The sequence below is a fragment of the Tachyglossus aculeatus genome, chromosome 19 (genome assembly GCF_015852505.1).
Source record: "Tachyglossus aculeatus isolate mTacAcu1 chromosome 19, mTacAcu1.pri, whole genome shotgun sequence".
NCBI classification, from domain to species: Eukaryota; Metazoa; Chordata; class Mammalia; order Monotremata; family Tachyglossidae; genus Tachyglossus; species Tachyglossus aculeatus.
In genome coordinates this window covers 13,656,543-13,678,489 of record NC_052084.1, presented here as the reverse complement: position 1 = coordinate 13,678,489, position 21,947 = coordinate 13,656,543, and the positions used below count along the sequence as shown (strand labels likewise).

The 21,947-nt window shown below is 41.6% G+C and overlaps 1 protein-coding gene across 2 annotated transcripts; it reads left to right on the top strand.

The window, feature by feature from the left end:
• The first annotated feature begins 487 nt into the window (after nucleotides 1–487).
• On the top strand, nucleotides 488–21,280 carry LOC119940786 (ADP-ribosylation factor-like protein 6-interacting protein 4). 2 transcript variants are annotated; one of them, XM_038761115.1, is made up of 8 exons: nucleotides 488–577; nucleotides 7,994–8,153; nucleotides 9,543–9,614; nucleotides 9,747–9,860; nucleotides 14,997–15,055; nucleotides 17,330–17,413; nucleotides 19,590–19,682; nucleotides 21,053–21,280. In XM_038761115.1, exons 2-8 carry the CDS (start codon nucleotides 8,069–8,071, stop codon nucleotides 21,101–21,103), a joined length of 558 nt encoding a protein of 185 aa, XP_038617043.1. In that variant the 5' UTR covers nucleotides 488–577; nucleotides 7,994–8,068; the 3' UTR covers nucleotides 21,104–21,280. The 2 variants fall into 2 exon arrangements, with proteins under 2 accessions (XP_038617043.1, XP_038617044.1); XM_038761116.1 differs by having other exon boundaries at nucleotides 504–577; nucleotides 8,066–8,153.
• Nucleotides 21,281–21,947: the final 667 nt, after the last annotated feature.

Sequence of the window (21,947 nt, the reverse complement as noted above, 5' to 3'; positions counted from 1 at the left end):
GGGCCTCAGTTCCCTCATCTGTAAAATGGGGATTACGCCTGTAAGCCCCACGGGGGCCAAACTGAGCGTTTAGAACAGTGCTTTGCACATAGTAAGCGCTTAACAAATACCAACGTTATTATTATTCTCCGGGCCTCAGTTCCCTCATCTGTAAAATGGGGATTACGACTTGTGAGCCCCATGTGGGACAACTTGATCACCTTGTATTCCCCCAGCGTTTAGAACAGTACTTTGCACATAGTAAGCGCTTAACAAATACCAACATTATTATTATTATTATTATTATTATTATTATTATTATTATTATTAAGGGCCCCAGCGCTTCCACCCCCACCCCCCCCCCCCCTCCGTTGCTAACGCGCAGGCGTCACAATCCCTCAGGGCCAGAGCGGGCGCCTCCCCGCGCGCGCATGCGCAGGCCACTTCCGGCCTGACGGAGGAGCCCCCCCCCCCGCCCCTCCCCCCCGGGCTGCCTCCCCGCGGCTGCGCAGTGGCCGGCTCGGCGGCGGCGCCTCTCCCCTCAGCCGCCGCTTTGGCCGCCCCTCGTCGTGTCGGCGACGCCGCCCGCCGGTTTCCGGTGAGTGCTGAGGAGAATCCGCGCTGCGGGGAGGCCGCAGGCCCCTTTTCTTCCCCGCTTTCCACACCCCCTTGCCCAGAATAATAATAATAATAATAATAATGGAATTTGTTAAGCGCTTACTATGTGCAAAGCACTGTTCTAAGCGCTGAAGTCTGCACCCCGCCCTCCCTCCCTCCTTCCCTCACCGAAGACCCCTCAGTGTGACCCTCCTTTCCTCCTCCATCGCCTCCTGGTAGATGAGAGGACCTCTGGCCTCCCTAGGCCTCTCATTCATTCAGTCAATCCTATTTATTTTAGACTGTGAGCCCACTGTTGGGTAGGGACCGTCTCTATTTATTTTACTTGTACATATCTATTTTATTTTGTTAGTATGTTTGGTTTTGTTCTCTGTCTCCCCCTTCTAGACTGTGAGCCCACTGTTGGGTAGGGACTGTCTCTAGATGTTGCCAGCTTGGACTTCCCAAGCGCTTAGTACAGTGCTCTGCACACAGTAATTGCTCAATAAATACGACTGACTGATTGATTTAGCTCTCTTCCTCCCCTCAAGGCCCTACTGAGAGCTCACCTCCTCCAGGAGGCCTTCCCACACTGAGCCCCTTCCTTCCTCTCCCCCTCGTCCCCCTCTCCATCCCCCCCATCTTACCTCCTTCTCTTCCCCACAGCACCTGTATATATGTTTGTACATATTTATTACTCTATTTATTTTACTTGTACATATCTATTCTATTTATTTTATTTTGTTAGTATGTTTGGTTTTGTTCTCTGTCTCCCCCTTCTAGACTGTGAGCCCACTGTTGGGTAGGGACTGTCTCTAGATGTTGCCAGCTTGGACTTCCCAAGCGCTTAGTACAGTGCTCTGCACACAGTAATTGCTCAATAAATACGACTGACTGATTGATTTAGCTCTCTTCCTCCCCTCAAGGCCCTACTGAGAGCTCACCTCCTCCAGGAGGCCTTCCCACACTGAGCCCCTTCCTTCCTCTCCCCCTCGTCCCCCTCTCCATCCCCCCATCTTACCTCCTTCTCTTCCCCACAGCACCTGTATATATGTATATATGTTTGTACATATTTATTACCCTATTTATTTTACTTGTACCTATCTATTCTATTTATTTTATTTTGTTAATATGTTTGGTTTGGTTCTCTGTCTCCCCCTTCTAGACTGTGAGCCCACTGTTGGGTAGGGACTGTCTCTAGATGTTGCCAACTTGGACTTCCCAAGCGCTTAGTACAGTGCTCTGCACACAGTAATTGCTCAATAAATACGACTGACTGATTGATTTAGCTCTCTTCCTCCCCTCAAGGCCCTACTGAGAGCTCACCTCCTCCAGGAGGCCTTCCCACACTGAGCCCCTTCCTTCCTCTCCCCCTCGTACCTCTCTCCGTCCCCCCTCATCTTCCTTCCCTTCCCCACAGCACCTGTATATATGTATATATATATATATATATATATATATATGCGTACATGTATGCATGTATATATATGTATATATGTTTGTACATATTTATTACTCTATTTTACTTGTACATATCTATTCTATTTATTTTATTTTGTTAATATGTTTGGTTTTGTTCTCTGTCTCCCCCTTCTAGACTGTGAGCCCGCTGTTGGGTAGGGACTGTCTCTAGATGTTGCCAACTTGGACTTCCCAAGCGCTTAGTACAGTGCTCTGTACACAGTAAGCGCTCAATAAATGCGATTGATTGATTGTCTCTATATGTTGCCAACTTGTACTTCCCAAGCGCTTAGTACAGTGCTCTGCACACAGTAAGCCCTCAATAAATACGATTGATTGATTGATTTAGCTCTCTTCCTCCCTTCAAGGCCCTACTGAGAGTTCATCTCCTCCAGGAGGCCTTCCCACACTGAGCCCCTTCCTTCCTCTCCCCCTCGTACCTCTCTCCATCCCCCTCATCTTCCTTCCCTTCCCCACAGCACCTGTATATATGTGTATATATATGTATGTGTGTATATATATATGTATATATGTGTATATATGTTTGTACATATTTATTATTCTATTTATTGTACTTGTACATATCTATTCTATTTATTTATTCTATTTATTTTATTTTGTTAGTACGTTTGGTTTTGTTCTCTGTCTCCCCCTTTTAGACTGTGAGCCCACTGTTGCGTAGGGACTGTCTCTATATGTTGCCAACTTGGACTTCCCAAGCGCTTAGTACAGTGCTGTGCACACAGTAAGCGCTCAATAAATGCGATTGATTGATTGATTGATTGTCTCTATATGTTGCCAACTTGTACTTCCCAAGCGCTTAGTACAGTGCTCTGCACACAGTAAGTGCTCAATAAATACGATTGATTGATTGATTGATTTAGCTCTCTTCCTTCAAGGCCCTACTGAGACCTCACCTCCTCCAGGAGGCCTTCCCAGACTGAGCCCCTTCCTTCCTCTCCCCCTCATCCCCCTCTCCATCCCCCTCATCTTACCTCCTTCCCTTCCCCACAGCACCTGTATATATGTTTGTACATATTTATTACTCTATTTTGCTTGTACATATCTATTCTATTTATTTTATTTTGTTAGTATGTTTGGTTTTGTTCTCTGTCTCCCCCTTTTAGACTGTGAGCCCACTGTTGGGTAGGGACTGTCTCTAGATGTTGCCAACTTGGACTTCCCAAGTGCATAGTATGGTGCTCTGCACACAGTAAGCGCTCAATAGATATGATTGATTGATTGATTGATTGATTAACATTAATAATAATAACGGTGGCATTTCTAGACTGTGAGCCCACTGTTGGGTAGGGACTGTCTCTATATGTTGCCAACTTGTACAGTGCTCTGCACACAGTAAGCGCTCAATAAATACGATTGATTGATTTCTAGACTGTGAGCCCACTGTTGGGTAGGGACCGTCTCTATCTGTTGACAACTTGTACTTCTAGTACAGTGCTCTGCACACAGTAAGCGCTCAATAAATACGATTGGTTTGTTAAGTTCTTACTATTATTATTAATAATAATAATGATGGCATTTGTTAAGCGCTTACTATGTGCTGTTCTAAGCGCTGGGGAGGTTACGAGGTGATCAGGTTGTCCCACCGGGGCTCACAGTCTTCATCCCCATTTTATTGAGTGCTGACTGTGTGCAGAGCACTGTACTAGCGCTTGGGAAGTAATGCTAATAATGGCATTTGTTAAGCCAATAATAATAATAATAATTAATGATGGCATTTGTTAAGCACTTATAATAATGATGATGGCATTTATTAAGCACATACTATTTGCAAAGCACTGTTCTAAGCACCGGGGAGGTTACAAGGTGATCAGGTTGACCCACCAGTGCTCACGGTCTTCATCCCCATTTTATTGAGCGCTGACTGTGTGCAGAGCACTGTACTAAGCGCTTGGAAAGTAATAATAATAATAATAATAATAATGATGGCATTTGTTAAGCACTTACTACTAATAATAATGATGGCATTTGTTAAGGGCATTGTGGGGAGGTTACAAGGTGATCAGGTTGTCCCAAGGGGGCTCACGGTCTTAATCCTCATTTTACAGATGAGGTAACTGAGGCACAGAGAAGTTGTGACAAGCCCAAAGTCACACAGCTGACAATTGGCGGAGTTGGGATTTGAACCCATGACTTCTGACTCCAAAGCCCACGCTCTTTCCACTGAGCCATGCTGCTTCTCTACTTCTCTACTATGTGCCAAGCACTGTTCTAAGCACTGTCGGGGGTGGGGGGGGGTACAAGGTACAAGGGGTACAAGGTTGTCCCATGAGGGACTCACAGCCTTAATCCCCATTTTACAGATGATGTAACTGAGGGTCAGAAAAGTCAAGTGACTTGCCCAAAGTCACACAGCTGACAAGTGGCGGAGCTGGGATTAGAACCCATGACCTCGGACTCCCAAGCCCGGGCTCTTCTCACTGAGCCACGCTTGGCAACATATGATGTTGATGGCATTTGTTAAGTGCTTAATATGTGCAAAGTACTGTTCTAAGGGCTGGAGAGGATACAAGGTGATCAGGTTGTCCCACGTGGGGCCCACAGTCTTAATCCCCATTTTACTGATGAGGTGACTGAGGCACAGAGAAGTGAAAAATAAATACGATTGATGATGATGATGAAAAATAAGTACGATTGATGATGATGATGAAGTGACTTCATCAAGTGATTGATGATGATGATGAAAAATAAATACGATTGATGATGATGATGAAGTGACTTGCCCAAAGTCACACAGCTGACAATTGGCAGAGTCAGAATTTGAACCCATGACCTCTGACTCCCAAGCCCATGCTATTTAGAGATGGTCCCTACTCTCGGGGGGAGTCCTTCATCTCTCCCCTAGCGAACCCTCACTACTTTCCCCTTTTACCCCCAGGAGTGGCTTCTGCTTCCTTCAGTTTAGCCCCCTGCCCCGTGGCAGTGTGCATAGGAAGGATTAGGACCGCGTTTAGTACAGTGCTCTGCACACAGTGAGTGCTCAATAAATACAGTTGATTGATTCTTAGTTCCTCCTCAGCCCCCCTTTTCTCCCATTCTGCCCGGTTTAATTTTACACCATCCTCTAAAGAACGCTAACCTCTCCCAGTCCTCTACCCCAGAATGTATCATTCTCCTCTTCAATCATTCATTGGTATTTACTGAGTGCCAAGCCCAATACTAGGCACTTGGGAGAGCACATTACAGTAGAGTTGGTAGACAGGAGTCCTGTCTTCAAGAAGTCACTTCAGGCTTTACTCCATTCTTTCTCCCCACCTCTCAGCCCCTAACCCCAGGAGTGTGTCCTTTTCCCCCTCCTTCCCAAAAATATTCCCATATCTCGGTCCACTCGGCCTCTTCTCCAGTTTGTGTGTGTTCCCTCTTTCTTTTCAGTCCTTCCTTTATTGTCTATCTATCCCTCAGCTCTTGCTTGGCTGAGTGTGGTCCTTCTCATCAGAGCCCACAATCAGGAGAATGCAAAGAGTTGACTCCTAGACTGTGAACTCCCTATGGGTGGAGAACATGTCTACCAATTCAACTATATTGTTTTCTCCCCGTTACAAGGTAACGCTCTGCCACATGTCTGCTGTGTGACCTTAGGCAAGTCACTTAACTTCTCTGAGTCTCAGTTACCTCATCTGTAAAATGGGGATTAAGACTGTGAGCCCCACATGGGACAACCTGATCACTTTGTATCCCCCCAAGCGCTTAGAACAGTGCTTTGCACATAGTAAGCGCTTAACAAATGCCAACATTGTTATTATTATTATTATTATTATTATTACTGTGCCCATGAGGGACAGGGCCTGTGTCCACTCTGTGTACCCTGTATCCATCCCAGAGCTCAGTTCAGTACTTGGCACATGGTAAATGCTTTACACATACTTGTATCTTTGTGGGCCCAAAACTGGCACCACCTACCTGGCCAAAAAATCTAGGTATTCAGTTCTTTACTTCTCTTCCACCCATCACCAGGATTCCTTTTGGGTCAGCCAACTCATCCCAGCCCCTTAGAGTCCTATAACTAGTACTAATAGTACTAGTTGGAACAACTCATTCTAACTATTTTTGAGTATTTTTTTTGCAACAGAAAATATATTTGAGATGCTCTAGAAGCTGAAATATGTTATACATGTATGTTATTATGGCATAGCCTTACACTAGAAGGTGTCATGGACACTTTTAGATTAGAACATTTTTGATGATTTACATGATTTTCCTTTAAAGATGCTATTTAAGAAAGGCTAACAAATGGGAATGGCAGAAGAACCCTTTGTCCAAAGAGGGCAACAAATGAGTATTTCTTGGAAGTATAAAAAATAGAATTAAAGTGACCTTAACTGATTTATTTATCTTACTTGTACATATCTATTCTATTTATTTTATTTTGTTAGTATGTTTGGTTTTGTTCTCTGTCTCCCCCTTTTAGACTGTGAGCCCACTGTTGGGTAGGGACTGTCTCTATATGTTGCCATCCTGTACTTCCCAAGCGCTTAGTACAGTGCTCTGCACACAGTAAGCGCTCAGTAAATACAAATGATGATGATGATGAACAAGTGCCCCTTCCAAGCAGGCTGAATTTCAGCAGGGATGTGTAAAAAGCAGACAACATATGCAGTAGAATTTGGGAACAGGTGAGGCAGAATAATGATGGAAAAAAAAGACTGAAGGCATCAGAATATGATGTGAATATGAATGAGTAGTCAAGAGCTGTTAATATATCCCAATATCTTAAATTCAGTGATTTTGATTCAAAATAAAGAAAGGCTTTTTGAGGGAAAGGGGCATAAGCTGAGAAACAGATTGCCAAGATCAATGGAATCTCCATCCATACCGATTTTTAGAGACATGATTGATAACTGAATTGGTGGAAGGCTTAGGTGTTTTAGATCTGGCAGAGACTGGACCAGGTAAGTTATTCAAAACCCTTCTCCTTTTGATTCTGGAGAGTACTACTAATTACCAGGATTTTTTAAAATATCAAAACTCAGTTTATTTAAATTTCCATTGAAGGGAGTTGCCTTATGACTTTTGGAAATGTTTCCAACACAGGTGGTTTGTTACTGAGAGCCAAAAAACTAACAGCCTGTTAGTCCCCTTCCTGGAATTTCAGGGCTAACCTATCTTTTTGACTAGTAGTATTTGTTCAACACATACCTTTGCAAAGTCTTGTGCAAGTTACATAAGGAATTTACCAGAGAAGAAAATGTGAAGTTCTGGCCATCCTGGAGTTTGCAATCCTTGGGGCAGTTCCCAGGAAATTCTACTCACCAATGATTCCAGGAGTAACTGCTCAGCTCTGGACCCACTACCTCTTCCTCCCACAATTTTGGGAGTCCAGGCTGTGGTGCTACAATCCTGAATCAATCAATCAGTGGTATTTATTTAACACTTACCTTATGCAGATCACAGTTCTAAGCACTTGGAAGAGTACAGTACAGTAGAGTTGATAGATATGATCCCTGCCCATAAGGATCACCATCTTCATCTTCCTCCTGGGATCCAACAGAACAGCTTCCCAAACCATCCTGTTAATCTGAACCTGGCTGGATACTTGGGTGTCTGTCTCCATGGGTGCAGACCCACAATGAGTGTCCCAGAACAGCCCATTTCTGATCAAAACTCATTTGATTAAAGCAGAACTACACTTTTCCCCCATTCCCTGATCTGCTGGGAGGCAAATAGTAGTCATACATCATATGACTACTATTTCTGGTTCCTAGTCTAATCTCAGTTTTAGGTCTATGATGAATTAAATGTCTAACCCCAACAATGCAACCCAGTATTGTGACAGTTATGAAGAAGATAGGTGTTTTATTATTCAATTTATAAAAGTGTTCTCTATAATGGTCAGTGCTTAATATATGGTTGAAGTTTTATTCTTCTGATGATTTACACAGCTGAATATGTGTTGTAGAGCATAATGAATGAGAGTCCTAATTGTTTTTGTGTTTAGCAATATCTAGGTCAAGCAAAAGCCTTATTAAAGAGTCCTGTATCTCCATGACAACTAAATTGTCTCTGTCAGATCATGGAGAAGGAAGCTTTAAATGAAGAGGATACTAAACAGGGGGTCCATATTTCTACCCCACAAAAATTCATCTGGGAAACTAGAGGTGAGCAATTTGTTGGATCAGGGTGCCTTCAAGATGTTTTGTGAAGTATTCTGGGGAAGATGATTTCTCCTGTGAGGGAGTCGTTAACATCTGCAATTAAGGAATAATTAAAAGGAGGAAGGAAAGAGTTGGACACTTGTATACCTGAATGTCAGCCAAAGGAGATTAGATATGGCCAAAATATGTGCCCACTCTTTAATCAAAAATATTTTGGGCTGCTTATTAAAATGGATTAAAAATTGTTAAAAAAGAGTTGAAATTTAAATCACTTTTTTTGTTGAGTCTTTTCAGTAAATTAAATCTAACAGTTTAATGCTGAGAAGCAGTGTGGCCTAGTGGATAGAGCACGGACCTGGGAATCATAAGGATCTGGGTTCTAATCCTGGCTCCACCACCTATCTGCTATGTAACCTTATGCAAGACACATAACGTCCCTGTACCTCAGTTCCCTAATCTGTAAAATGGAGATTAAGACTGCGATTAAGACTATGGGACATGGACCACGTCCAACCTGATTAGCTTGTGCAACTGGAAATGTATTCCTAGGTGCTAGGGGGACTATAGCATGATCAGCAGGAGATTGTCAATGGCGAGTAGGAGGTGGGCTTTGAATCTGATTTAGAAGGTGGGATCAAAAGCAGAGAGTTTTGGCAAAGCAGAGTAGAACCTTTCTATACCAGTAAGGATAGTGTGATTGATAGCTTTTAAGTTGGAGGAGTTGAGTGTCAGAACCAGTAAGGAGTTTATGATCATAGTAATTATAACAATAATCATACCATTTAGATTGGAGAGTCATGGGAGAAAAGGTCAGCTAAACATGGGAGAGCCAGCTGGTAAAAAAAAGACCTTGAACTTAAAGCTTATCTTAGATACAGGTGATGAATGAGGTACCCCTCTAGATTTTTAAGGAGTTCTCTGAACTGCCCAACATTTTAGAAATATTTGTAAGTTCTTTGTGGGCAGATACCATGTCTACCAACTCTATTGTATTGTACTCTCCCAAGTGCCTACAGTGCTCAGAACACAGTAAATACTCAATAAATTCCGTTACTTGATTGTTGGATTTGTACTGCTGAAGGTAAAATGGGCCAGATGTGGGAAGCTGACAGTAGAAAGGAGTGGACAGAAGAAAAGTCTGTAGAACTCGGCATCAGTGACTCCCAGTTTAGAGCAAGAAGGACAGATGGGAGGGGTAGTGTTGAGGACACTGAAAGGAAAGATAGGAAGTAGGGAGGGTTTAGGAGGAATACTTTAAAGACTGGCATTAAAAATCAAAAGTGTCATCATGAAAGCCCTAAATGAAGCGTGTTATTACATGGGATCCCTGTACCGTGTCTGTCAGTCTAAAAATAATACCTGTAGTAACTGAGCAATATTTTGGTTTTATAGGCATGGAGAGCAGGTGCTCAGAGACACAAGGGACAACATGCTCAATTACTGAAGAGGAAATAAGAGGCAGAGGTGGGGACACCCGTGCTTGGCTGCTGTCCATTTGGATAATTTCATATGCTGTCTAAATTGTTGTTTCTGTGTCTCTGTCATAGCTGCTGATTATCAAACATAAAAGATTCCAAACTTTATATTTCCCCTAAGGAAAAGCAAAGAGGAAACAAAAAAGCAGCCGAAGCAGATTAACCTCCAGTTCAGAAGAATCCTCTGGGAGTTCAACAAGCTCTTCGGGAAGCAGAAGCCGATCAAGTAGTGATGGTAAACTCCTATCTCCCTTGATTTTCACTAGTAGAGGTCAAAGACCCTTCCTTCCAGGGCTGCAAGCAGTAGAAGTTTCCTTTACTCACGGTTTAAGTGTCAGAAAATAATGAGTTACATTATCATAGGGTGTTTAGTATGAATTTCTGGGCATGGTCCAGCTGTTCCTTGGGCATATGTTAGAGCTTGGTTCAGTTCTTCATTTTATTGACAAGCTTTCCCTTTCACTTGAGAAGAATTTGCCATAATCCCCAAACACTGATGAAAGGCTAATAAATCACAAATATATCTTTAAAATGAAAAGCATTTTCTCCTTTTTGGCCTGCCAGCCCCCAGGGTTAGGGTTCTTCCTTTCCTCTAATCCATCTTTGGAAGAGGAGGAAGAAGGAACAGAGAAGAAGGTAATGGGCAGCTTTTGGTGTAGGGGGAGACTCATGCCCGTCCACTTGCATTTTTGAGATAGTGTTGTCAGCCTGCTGAGAAATTTGGTCAGAAAAAGCTAATAGTAAGTGAATCCTCAACTGGTTAACTGACCAGAACCATGTGAAGATCCTGTGCAAGAATGTGAGACTTTGATATCTTTTTAAGAGTTCTGCTAAATGTATTAAATAGTTAACTGGTCCTATTCAGCTGTGGCGATTTTTCTGCTATTGGCAAGGTGAATTGTTTCTTTAGAATTCTGTCAATAATTTTATTGATGAATTGAGACTCTGTCAGTGATATAATTATTTCAAAAGTAATTTGACCTTTCCTAATGTTGGCGTGTTTAAAATTGAAAGAAGGGCCATGATAATGGTGTTAAGTTGCAGTGTGTATCATGTTAATTGAATTAGATAACTAAGATCACAGTGTTGGTTCCAGTGTATAGCGAAATACGATGCTCCAAGTTGTGCTCATGCTATTGTTTTTGAAACCACCAGCAGAATCTTGGTTAAGACTCTGATCTGTTGTTGCTAAGTAGTGATGCTTGGCATCAGATGGTGAATGATATTTTTCTTGGGAAAAAAAAGACATTAAAGGAGAACCTTTCTGACATGGTGTATCCTTCAGGTTAGTCATGCTCTCAATCTTGTGTATGAAAACTACTGGCAGAATTTTGGTTTTGATCCTGCTCTATAATTTGCTAAGAAATGACATTTGGCATCAGATAGTGAATGGTAGTTTTCCTGGAAAAGAGGCAAGAAAAGGAAAAACTTTTCGATGTGGTAGTGTGAGCAGTTAAGTGGGCCCTGAAAAGGAAATGTTCTGAATGTCAAAGCCACCAGCACTGTGATTATAGTCACGTCTTATATCACAATGGCTGAACTGTTTCATACTTCATATGAGACTTTGCTGGTCGTGTTCTTCTTGAAGTACTCCTGCACCAGTTCCAGGTGGTTTGAATAGGGAGAACTTGCAGATTAAATAAGTGGATCGCAAGGTTTATGAGTCTGATCTCTTAATGTGACACCAAAAAATCTATGAATGAATTCCCATTTCTCCACTGGAGATGTTTCTGGGAAGGTGGACTTATCTAGGGTTATTGAGGGAGACTGTGGTTGAACTGGGGCAAAGCATCCACCAGTCCTTACAGGAAAGTTGAAAGATACATTCTGCAGTTCTAAAATTCCACTGGCTCCCCAGTTGGATATTTAATCCTGGTGTGAGTGTGTGGTGATAATAATTCTGTCCCTCTTGGCATTCAGAGTTCCCTTACTGGATGAGACTTTCTGACTGGAATTTGTCAAAATGACCTGCGTGTTGCTTCCACAGCCTTCCGTGGCTCTGAAGGTGACCTGAGCCACTGACAAGGGACCCCCCTACAGCAAAAAGCAAAAGCTAAGGGCTTCCAGGTACTCGGTGCTAAAGGATTTCCTCATGCAGGTGTTTGATTACAAAAGCAAATGAACTTTGCTCATTTGGAGAGTCTTCCACAAGTGCAGTTTCTTCAGGTCCGCAAGTGCCAGTTTAGTTGTGGTGATTTGTGCTGGCATTGCAACTAATGCTGCCAGGAGGAAAGGGTGTGCACAAGCTGATCGGTCCCAGATTTTTGTGTTTATGATTTGTATATGATTATCCTGCATCTACTCCAGTGCTTGGCACCTAGTAAGGGCTTAATAATTACCAGTAAAATTATAATTTTGATTCTTGCTTCAGATGAGGAGGAATGATTACAATCAAACTCTCCCTAGCGTTTTGGTTATCAGTCAACTGCCAAATGATTGTGCTCAGTCTGAACCTCCTGTACTTGCGAAGTACCTTCCCAGGAATGTATGTACTCCATCAAAAGCTCAGGGGCAGTGGGCCATTTGAGCAAAATTCAGACCAGCACTGGAGAGGGATGTAAGGCTGAGGTTCTTGATGTTAGCTCACTTTTTTGTTTGTTTTTCTTGGGTTTTGGGGGGAATTTGTTAAGCACCTACTGTGTGCCAGATACGGTACTAAGCTCAAGGGTAGATACAAGCTAATCAGGTTGGACATAGTCCATGTTCCACATGGGACTGTCAGTCTTAATCCCCATTTTACAGATGAGGGAACTGAGAAACAAGTTCACACAGCTGACAAGGGGCACAGTCAGTATTAGAACCAGGTCCCTCTGACTCCCGGCTTGTTGTGGGCAGGGAACGTGTCTACCAACTTTTGTATTATACTCTCCTAAATGCTTAGTACAGTAGTCTGCACAAAGGAAGCACTCAGTAAATATCATTGATGATGTCCAAATTTTGTGCAGAATTGTCAATCAGAGAGCATTAACTGATGATAAAGGGAAAATAGTCAGTTACCCTCTTGTTCTTAGTTGAAAATTTTGACTGCTGAGGGGGAAAAAATTGAGAGGGTTAAGACAATTACACCCTTAGAGTAAGCGGAGCTAAAACTCATCAGTAAATCAGTTGAGATCCAGGCTCATTTAAAACACGATTTCTTTTTGTTTTGTATTTTGAAGGAAGTATAAATTCAGTTCAAATTCACTTTGGCGTAAAGATGTTAGAAATCACTGATGCATTCTGGTTTACAAAATTTTTGATCCACATAATCCCATATCTCTAAACTTTCATGCCCTTAAACATAGAGGAGAATTGATCTTTTGAACATGTAGCAAATGCAAGTTTACATTTTCCCACTGGCCAGAGTTGCATAGACTTAAGAGAAATTTAATGATCTTTGCTTTTGCCTAAGATTTTCCTGGAAATTTCATTATTGGATAACTTTAAAGAGTATCGTAGGATGTATTGAGCACCTAACGTGTCCAGAGCACTTTTCCAAGCATTGGGTAACATGATGATGTCTCCGTTCATTCATTCAATCGTATTTATTGAGCGCTTAGTGTGTGCAGAGCACTGTACTAAGTGCTTGGGAAGTACAAGTTGGCAACATATGACAGACAAGCCTCGGCCCCTCACTTCCTGTGTGTTATGAGGTGTGCATAGAGGCAAAGTTGTCAGATTTGCAGCTAACCACAGAGCTTGCATGAGACAGTCAGCACTAGTTGTTTTTCCCCACGGATGGCGCCTTTTATCTACCATATTTCTTCTTTGCTGCAAAATCGCATTTGTCCTCAAAAGACTGAAGGGCTGAGAGGCAGATCTGATGCCAAGAGGACCTGTCTCAAGCTTCGAGTTCCCAAGCAGTAGTGTCAGTGAAACATGATCTGAGGTTGGCCTTTAGTCCGTCTTAAATTCTTTTCTTCATGTTACCGTGGCAGCGTGCTCCAGGGATAAGCTGTTCATAAAAGATCATCTTGGGTATCCTTATACTGTCCATTTGTAGTAACAGGTGACTGCATCATTGCAGCTGAGCTTCAACTCTCGTCATCTTGGCCATCTTCTCAGTACTCATGATCCCACAGAATTGCAGGTCTTCAGTGTTCAGGATGAGATTTTGCCATATTTTGCTGGTTACTTCACCTTAGCGCAGTGGAGCCAGCAAAGTTGTTTGACAGGCCGTATGGGGTCCGTTCTCACAGCCAGAGAGTGGTGTTGTGATGACAGCCATCCAGAAGTCATTGATTTTTTGTCCTCAGGCATCTGGGAACATAAAATAGAAGTGAAAGACCTGGTCCTTGACCTCAAGGGGCTTATAGCCTATCTGGCTCCTGGGCAGCAGAGGGAGATGACCAGGGCTCAGAGAAGATGGGATGGCATTGGAATTATAACCCCCTTGAAGGGATTGATTGTATTTGAGAGCAGTTTATACAGCCCCACCCATACTCTTCTGATTGGGCTTAGGGATATTTCTCCCTGGGGCAGTGAGTACAAGTGAGTAGGCAGAAAGAGGTGCAGCCCCTTGAACTGTAGGTTCAAGACTGACTTACAGCCAAAGTGACTGCAGCATAGCGACATCCTGGGCCATTGCACCTTCGACTTGCAGGCAGGGCATCTATTTTCGGATTCCAAGCTTGATCCTCACCTCAGTGGGATAGAGATGGAAAGTCCGGATCAGCCAGAAGTGGAGGAGTGCCTGTTGGCCTATTACATACCCCCAAAAAATTTCTCCTAAGAGTGAAAGGAACTGGTAAAATTGTTTTTAAGTCCGCTTTTCTTTAACTATCTCCAGGGATATGTCAGAAGACCTCTAGTATCTCATTGTCTTATGTTATCGTCTACTTTTTTTTAAGGGAGTTGCTAGGCTGTATTTCATTCAAGTAATATTACCTTCGGTAAGGGGTCAATCAGTAAATTCATCAACAGTATTTATTGAGCTCTTCCTGTGTGCAGAGCACTGTACTAAGCTCTTAGGGGAATGCAATAGAATTGGTAGGCCCGATCCCTGCCTCCAAAAGAGCTAGTGGAGGGAATCAAATGGAAAATAATGAAAATGCTCCCTATAGGTGAAAATGTGGAAAGGGATTGGCCTACAACACTGGTTGTGATGACAGAAAATGTGCTTATAAATGTAAAATTATTTATATATATATGTAAAGAGAGAGAGAGATGCAGTTTATTTTTTTCCCATGTGCTTTTGATTGTAAACTCACTTTATACCACTAGGTGGCAACAAAAATACTATCATTTGGTTTTGGCTGGATTTACCACCCATGCAATAGGTTTTATTAATGTTGTTTTATTAACAACTGCAACACCATGTCTTCCAGCCTCCTCTTTTCTGTACAGTGACTCCTATTGTAAAACCTAAAATTTCAGGCCTTTTTATTTTTAGAGGCTCCTCAGGGGAAACCAAAGAAAAGAAAAAGGGAAAGGGAAAAACACAACAAAAAGGTAAATATTTTTGAATACAGTTTAGACAAAAGTAAATTTTAATTAAAGGAGATTTGATGGACTGTTACAAACCCCCAAAGGACTTCTTTTTCCAAAAAACAGAATTATCGTTTGTCATTATCCAACTTCAATTGGGGTCTGTACTTAATCAGCATATACATTTTTCGCATCAAAGCATTTTACAAAAGAATTTCCATTTTTGGTGGCAAACTGTGTTGGAGCGCAAAATTTCAAGGGTCAGGCAGTTGCCGGCAAGGAAACCTTGTCAGTCAATCAGTGGTATTTATTGAGTGCTTACTGTGTGCAGAGCACTGAATTTAAAGTAGGTAAACACAATCCTTTCAGACAAGGAGTTTACAGCCTAGAGGGGAAGCTGAACAGCTAATTGCCTTTCTCTTAATCTGGTTAGGATGATGGAGGTGGTTAAGTCCCTGCCAGGTTGTACAGTCTTCAAGCTTGCCTTATCCCTGCTCTCCCTTGTAGAAACTTGCCCCAGGCCTTGGGTCCTCAACTCCCTCATCACCTAAGGAGGCTGTAAATTGGCTTCAACTCCTTTGCCATGTGATTGATTGAGGGGGGCGGGGATGGAGGGGGCCGCGATAATAGTACTCTAGGCAAATTAACAGTGGCAGCAGTAGGAAAATAGGTTCTGGGGACCATCAAAAAAGCACCTGAACTCACCCTGGTCCTTCCCCTTAATCACTTCAACATTTCCTGATGCCAGCAGTACCATCGAGACCCGAAATTTTAACTCTACAATTGTATATTTATGATTACTTTTATACCTCTCTGCAAGATAGTGTTGGTATTCCAAGTTCATGGATTGGATAAGCAAGGTAGCGATCCGAATAGACACTGTCAGCTCTTCTCAAAGTGAGTCCTGCCTACTAGCAATACACTTAGATCTCCTTTCTCTGCTGTTCTTTACCTCTGCTGTCACTTGAGGTAGAATTCAAAACTCCCCTTGCCCATCATCATCATCAATCGTATTTATTGAGCACTTACTATGTGCAGAGCACTGTACTAAGCGCTTGGGAAGTACAAATTGGCAACATATAGAGACAGTCCCTACCCTAGATAGAAGTCTGGAGGTTGTTATTCTTTATGGATTCCACTATCCCAGACAACACATGAGCTCAGGGGTTGAGCTGCTGCCTATATTGGAATGATATGAGTTGCCTTTTAAAACTCATGTTTGTAACATGCTTTGAGACTAATTGGAATGTAAATTTAAGTTGAAAAGGCGTATGTTGTAATGTACATTTCTTGAAGTTAGACCTGCTTGTTTCATCACATAAGGTTCATATTGGTTGAGCAGCATGGACAGATGAATGTCTTGCTTGCCCCACAAAGTACAAAATGAAATGCACTCTTTTGCAATTTGATGTAAGGTATAGCTTGAAAAAACAATTTCGTGGGCTGTAGGAAATTGTTCTTCAAGGTAATTTAAAAAGATCATTTAAATTAAACTGGGTTGGGGCGTTTAGCAGAAAAATCGCAGTATTCAACAAAGTCATCTCAATATTATTTTGGATGTGTTAATATCATTTAAACAATTAATATCATTAATTTTGTTAATGTCTGACATGAAAAGTATATAATGCTACAGTGAAAGGATAAAAAGAGCAATGTAGCCAAATATGTTAGGTAGATTATAGCCAAATTAGGGTGCAGTGGCTTGTCACTGCTGAAAGCAGTGCTTTTCAGTATGTCAGAGAGCCTGTGACATGTGGTTATATGGTTATATTTTCCAGCAAACTGCATGATGGTAAACATAATGTCAAGTTGTAGAACCAATGCAGTTGGAAATAAAACTCCTGGCAAGAAGTAGGAAAAAAAAGCAGAAATCAGGCTTTGGACCTGGTCATCTCTTTAGTGTTTGTCATTGAGGTTAGTCATTTAAAAATAGAAACAGATGTAATAATTCCTTTGGCCTCTATCCCACTGGAATTAATAAGGTGTTGGTGCAATCTAAGGTTTGTAAGAAGAAAATATGCAAAAGAGTAGTAAATAAACTTGGTGAAAATGCTTTCCAAGAGCACTTGAGTTGATCTTAGTTGATTGATTTTTCTCATTATGAGATAATCTGTGGCTATAAGGTGAAGTATTAAAATTTGGTAGATTTGTCACCATTATTGATTATAATGATTGTACATTCATCTTCAGGTATCTAGTGGGTCATGGGAGAGAATTTGTAGACTTCAGTGGAGGACTGTATTTCTTCTCAGGTATATCTGTGGAAATAAATCGCTTGCATCTGTATTTTCCTCTTAGAAGAGAAAAAAGCAGAGCAAGCTCAAAAAAAAGAAAGAAAAGAAGAAAAGGAGAGAGCGTTCAAGTCCTGTTCAGCTTTCCAAGGTACACACACTCCTAACTTAGGGTATGGTTCTGGGAGTACGGTCAGCTCTCTTATAGGATTTTACCCTCTTGGGGAATTGTATTTGTGCACAACTTCTTCAAATGCCGCATCACATTCTGTCCAGACAGATAGTAATCGGAAGAACGTTCTCTGGTTCCCCAACTGGGTTCCATTGAAAATGCATATTGGAACCTTGCATTAAGGGGGAACTGACTGGGCTGTACCAGTTTTTCATGGGTGTCTGTTCTGACATGTCAGAGAGCTTAGGAATTTTTTTTTTTAAGTTTTTTCATCTATTTGGCTACTTCTATATTCTAAACAAGAATATGTTCTCTATTCTGTAGAAGAAAAACCTGAGTTTTCCAAACCACCTGGCTCAGGCACCAAGAGCAGACTCCTACCTGGCCTTGCCGCTGGTCAAAATACGGGAAACCTCACAGGTTCCTAGGCCAAGCTGGGGGCTGCATCCTGTCCGCAGGGGGCTAGTTGGGCCACTGTCTTTGGGCCCTGTGGCCACTTTCCAGGCTACCCATCCTGCCCAAAAAGTGGTGGGAGTGAAGTTAATGGCGTCACCCCTGTGGTGCAGAGTCCTTGGGGGCAATAGCTCCTTTTGTGTCCCCGGAGTGGGCAACTCTGCTTCAAACCTTTACAATTCACTTCCCTGTGTAATCCTGATGATTTACTGATATCATAACCGAGAAACAGGATGTGGCCCTAATGCTGGAGGCAATAAGGAATACCCCAGCCAGCCTAAAGTTCACCTCTTGTAACTGAGGCTTGCTCTCTTAATTTGAGCCCTTTTCTGGGTACAAACGTGCCCCCCGATACAGCTGTATTATGTCTCTAAAATGAGTGCATTGTCTTTGAGTGCTAGGGTTTGAGAATCTCAGTGAGTGACAGAAGCTTTAGCCTGCTAATTTACAAACATGGCATTTCACTTCTATTATGGCAACAGTCAATTGCTGATCTACTTAGACTTTACTTGTACATATTTACTATTCTATTTTATTAATGATGTGCATATAGCTAGAGTTCTATTTATTCTGATGGTTTGGACACCTGTCTACTTATTTTGTTTTGTTGTCTGGCCCCCCCTTCTAGACTTTGAGCCCATTGTTGGGTAGGGACCGTCTCTATATGTTGCCGACTTGTACTTCCCAAGAGCTTAGTACAGTGCTGTGCACACTGTAATCACTCAATAAATATGATTGAATGAATGAATGAATTACAATTACTTAGATGATGGTTATAGATGGTTGTAACTCACATATTGGTATATATGTATATATGTTTGTACATATATACACCTGTATATATGTATATATGTTTGTACATATTTTTACTCTATTTATTTATTTATTTTATTTGTACATATCTATTCTATTTATTTTATTTTGTTAGTATGTTTGGTTTTGTTCTCTGTCTCCCCCTTTTAGACTGTGAGCCCACTGTTGGGTAGGGACTGTCTCTATATGTTGCCAATTTGTACTTCCCAAGCGCTTAGTACAGTGCTCTGCACATAGTAAGCGCTCAATAAATACGATTGATGATGATGATATTGGTAGCTTGTACAAGAAGTGCTGTTTCTGGTGGTTTTGATGAGATGAAATGCTACTTGTTACTATTTGAAAAAATATTTTGTGTGGCTCAGGAAAGATTCATTACACTCCCACCCCTTGTTCAAGGACTTCTTAAAATCCATCATTTTCTGGAGACTATCTTAGAGGAAGGGGGGTAAATTTTTCTTCATACCCCTTGTCTTACACACCCCCTGATATTCAATTCCGTTTTTTAATTTATTTTTACTCAGTGGATGTGAACTCTACTTCTATATTGTATGGTAGTACTAATAAAATCTTGTGTGTTTTGTAAGTAATTTATTTTTCCCCATAGGATTGTCACATGCTTAAATATAAAACTTTGTTATAGTAGTAACATTTATTGAGTGCCATCTTGGTGCAGTGTATTGTACTAAGTATTTGGGAAGTGCAGCATGACGAAGTGACATGTGCCTTGGCTACAAGGATCTTGGGATGATGTCTTTTAAGGCAATTTGAAGAGTTCTTTATGTTTGTGGGCATTTTTAACAAATAGTCTTTGTAGATGACCAAAACTGTTTAGGCTGAGATGTGTTTTTGTATCAGGTACCTGAATAACTGGGATGTTTTATTTTAGTTCCTGAAAGATAAGAAGAAGAATGACAATTACAGCATGATAACAGGAAAGAAAATTAAAATGAAGATAAAGAAAACCAAAAAGGATAAAGAGGTAAGAGTAAAGAGAGATTAAAGGAAGAGTGTCAGCCAGAGGGGCCAGCTTTTCTTTATTAATGCAGGGATGGTGCTCTTGAGAGGATAGGGCTAGGGAAAAGGGGGGCAGAGACATATCTGGAACCAGGGAAGTAGACGCACACATGCACCGCACACATATATGCACATGGAAGTGGACACGAGCCCGCAAGAAGCTCAGAGGACACACATAGGAAGCATTTCAGTCTTGTTTGGGAAACCTGGGGTCTGCTAAGGCCCAGGGTGGGGCTGTGAACAACTGTTCCCTTTCGAGGCAGGGCTGAGAGTGAGCCACACTGGAAGCTGGAAGCTCTGTCTTGGTCCCCTTGTTACTAAAATTGGCAGAACCCAAAAAGCTGGGAAAGTGAAGCTAGTGGCTTCATCCCCACAGTCCCAATTCTGTAGAGGCCATGGCCCTCATCTCCTCTCTCCTCTTGGAATTGGAACTACTGGAGTCTGTAGCCTCCCCATTTCTTAAATTGTATATCCTGAGCAACATTCTAGTAATCAAGCCTTGTAAAATAAATGCCTCAATTTTAACAGTCTCCTCTCCCAAACAGAATCATTCGATCAATCAGTGGTATTTATTGAGCACTAAGTGCAGAGCACTGTACTAAAGTCTTGGGAAAGTACAGTACAACAGAATGAGCAGACGTGCCCTCTATCCACAGTGAGTTTACAGTCTAAAAGGGGAGACAGACGTTAATATAAATAAATACGTAATAGAAGTTGTAAAATCAATGAAATCGGCATTCTTTTTTTTTTTTAGCCCAATGTAAATTGTTGCTCTTGGGAAGTGAATGACTATTTCTGAGCCTGGAGAATACCCTAATGTTAATTATGGCATTTATATTAAGCACTGGGCTAAGAGCTGGGGTAGAAGTGGTATAATTAGATCAGACACAGTCCCTGTACCACACACAGGTCTCACAGTCTAAGTGAGGATAGATATATACAAAGAGCAATACCGCTTTACTATTTTGTTGGTAATTTTTGGTCTGCATTTTTCTATGAGTCTTTGCCCAGAAAAAGAATATCCTGTGCAGTCTTCTAAACAAAGAATTTAAGCAGGCATTGAAAGAACAATCACCAAAGCACATTAGTCTTTTAGCTCATTTCTAGGTCTTTGAAAACAGTAAAACTGTGCTTTAGCAGGTATCTGTGTCAAAATAAACTTGAGTATTAGAAGAAAATATTATTTTCCAAATTAACTTTCTAAAAGCTGAGATTCATATCTTGGAGAAGCAGATGCACCAAGTTGTATTTTCTACAGTGATTGTTAGAAAGATGAAAATGCTTACATAGAACAAGTAGTGACTAATCCAGTTGAATCTTATTTCTTATCTGCAGAGGGACAGAAACCGGGCTGAACTTCTGGATTTCCTGAACTCTGCTTTGTAATGGAAGGATAGTCAAGCAAGAACTCAAACTCATCTGGTTGTAATTCTTAGCAAAAAAAAAAAAAAAAAAAATCAAGGATACTCAGGGAAAAGGGTAGCTTTCATGGCAAGTTAAGACTCCTCGTGACGACAATCAGTGTCCCTTGTAGCTGGTGAAATAAAGTTTCTGAGCAGCAAACTTGTTAATGAAAGCCCATATCCTCCTTGTGGGATTCTAAAGTCTAAGCCAGATTGTGAAGTGTGAGTGCTTAAAATTTGTTGACAGTAATATCCTGGGGGCAAACGGCATTGCTGGACCCTGGTCTCTTAAATACATCTTATTGCTGCATGCGGAGAATTCTTTTACAAAGGTCTTAAAAGGTTATCTGTTGCTTAAAAAAAAAAGCGTACTTGTGGATGATCTGTGTAGAGTAAAGGAGGCATTTCTGTGTATTATCTCTAGTTGTGATTTTATTTGTCCTAGAAACGTGTATTCTCTAGTTGTTTTTTCAGTTGTAGGTACTTCCATCAAGCAGAGTATTGCCTCAGTGTCCATTTCCAATCATCATGTGTTGGAACCTGAGGTAATGTCATTGTTATTGGTGATGATTGCCTTGTGTCAACAGCTTACTAGCAGAAATGTGCTTCAACCGTAAAGATGATCCTAGTGATGGTGTACTAAAAGCTGCAGGAAAGTGACATTCATTTGCTTTTGAGTACCGTTTCTGCCTTCTGGTCATTTACACTAAGCATCACACCCTATTTTTTTTCTCCCCATTACTCAGTCCACCCCTGAGTGTCCTACTCCTTGCGCCGGCCTCTCGTTCTCCACCTCCCACTCTCCCCATCAGTGCTCATGCTCGTAT

Coding starts and splice junctions, on each gene's coding strand:
- LOC119940786 (XM_038761115.1), top strand. CDS start 8,069: ATGGAGAAGGAAGCTTTAAATGAAGAGGATACTAAACAGGGGGTCCAT. Junction 8,154..9,542: donor ATTCATCTGGGAAACTAGAG/GTGAGCAATTTG, acceptor TTGGTTTTATAG/GCATGGAGAGCAGGTGCTCA. Junction 17,414..19,589: donor GTCCTGTTCAGCTTTCCAAG/GTACACACACTC, acceptor GTTTTATTTTAG/TTCCTGAAAGATAAGAAGAA.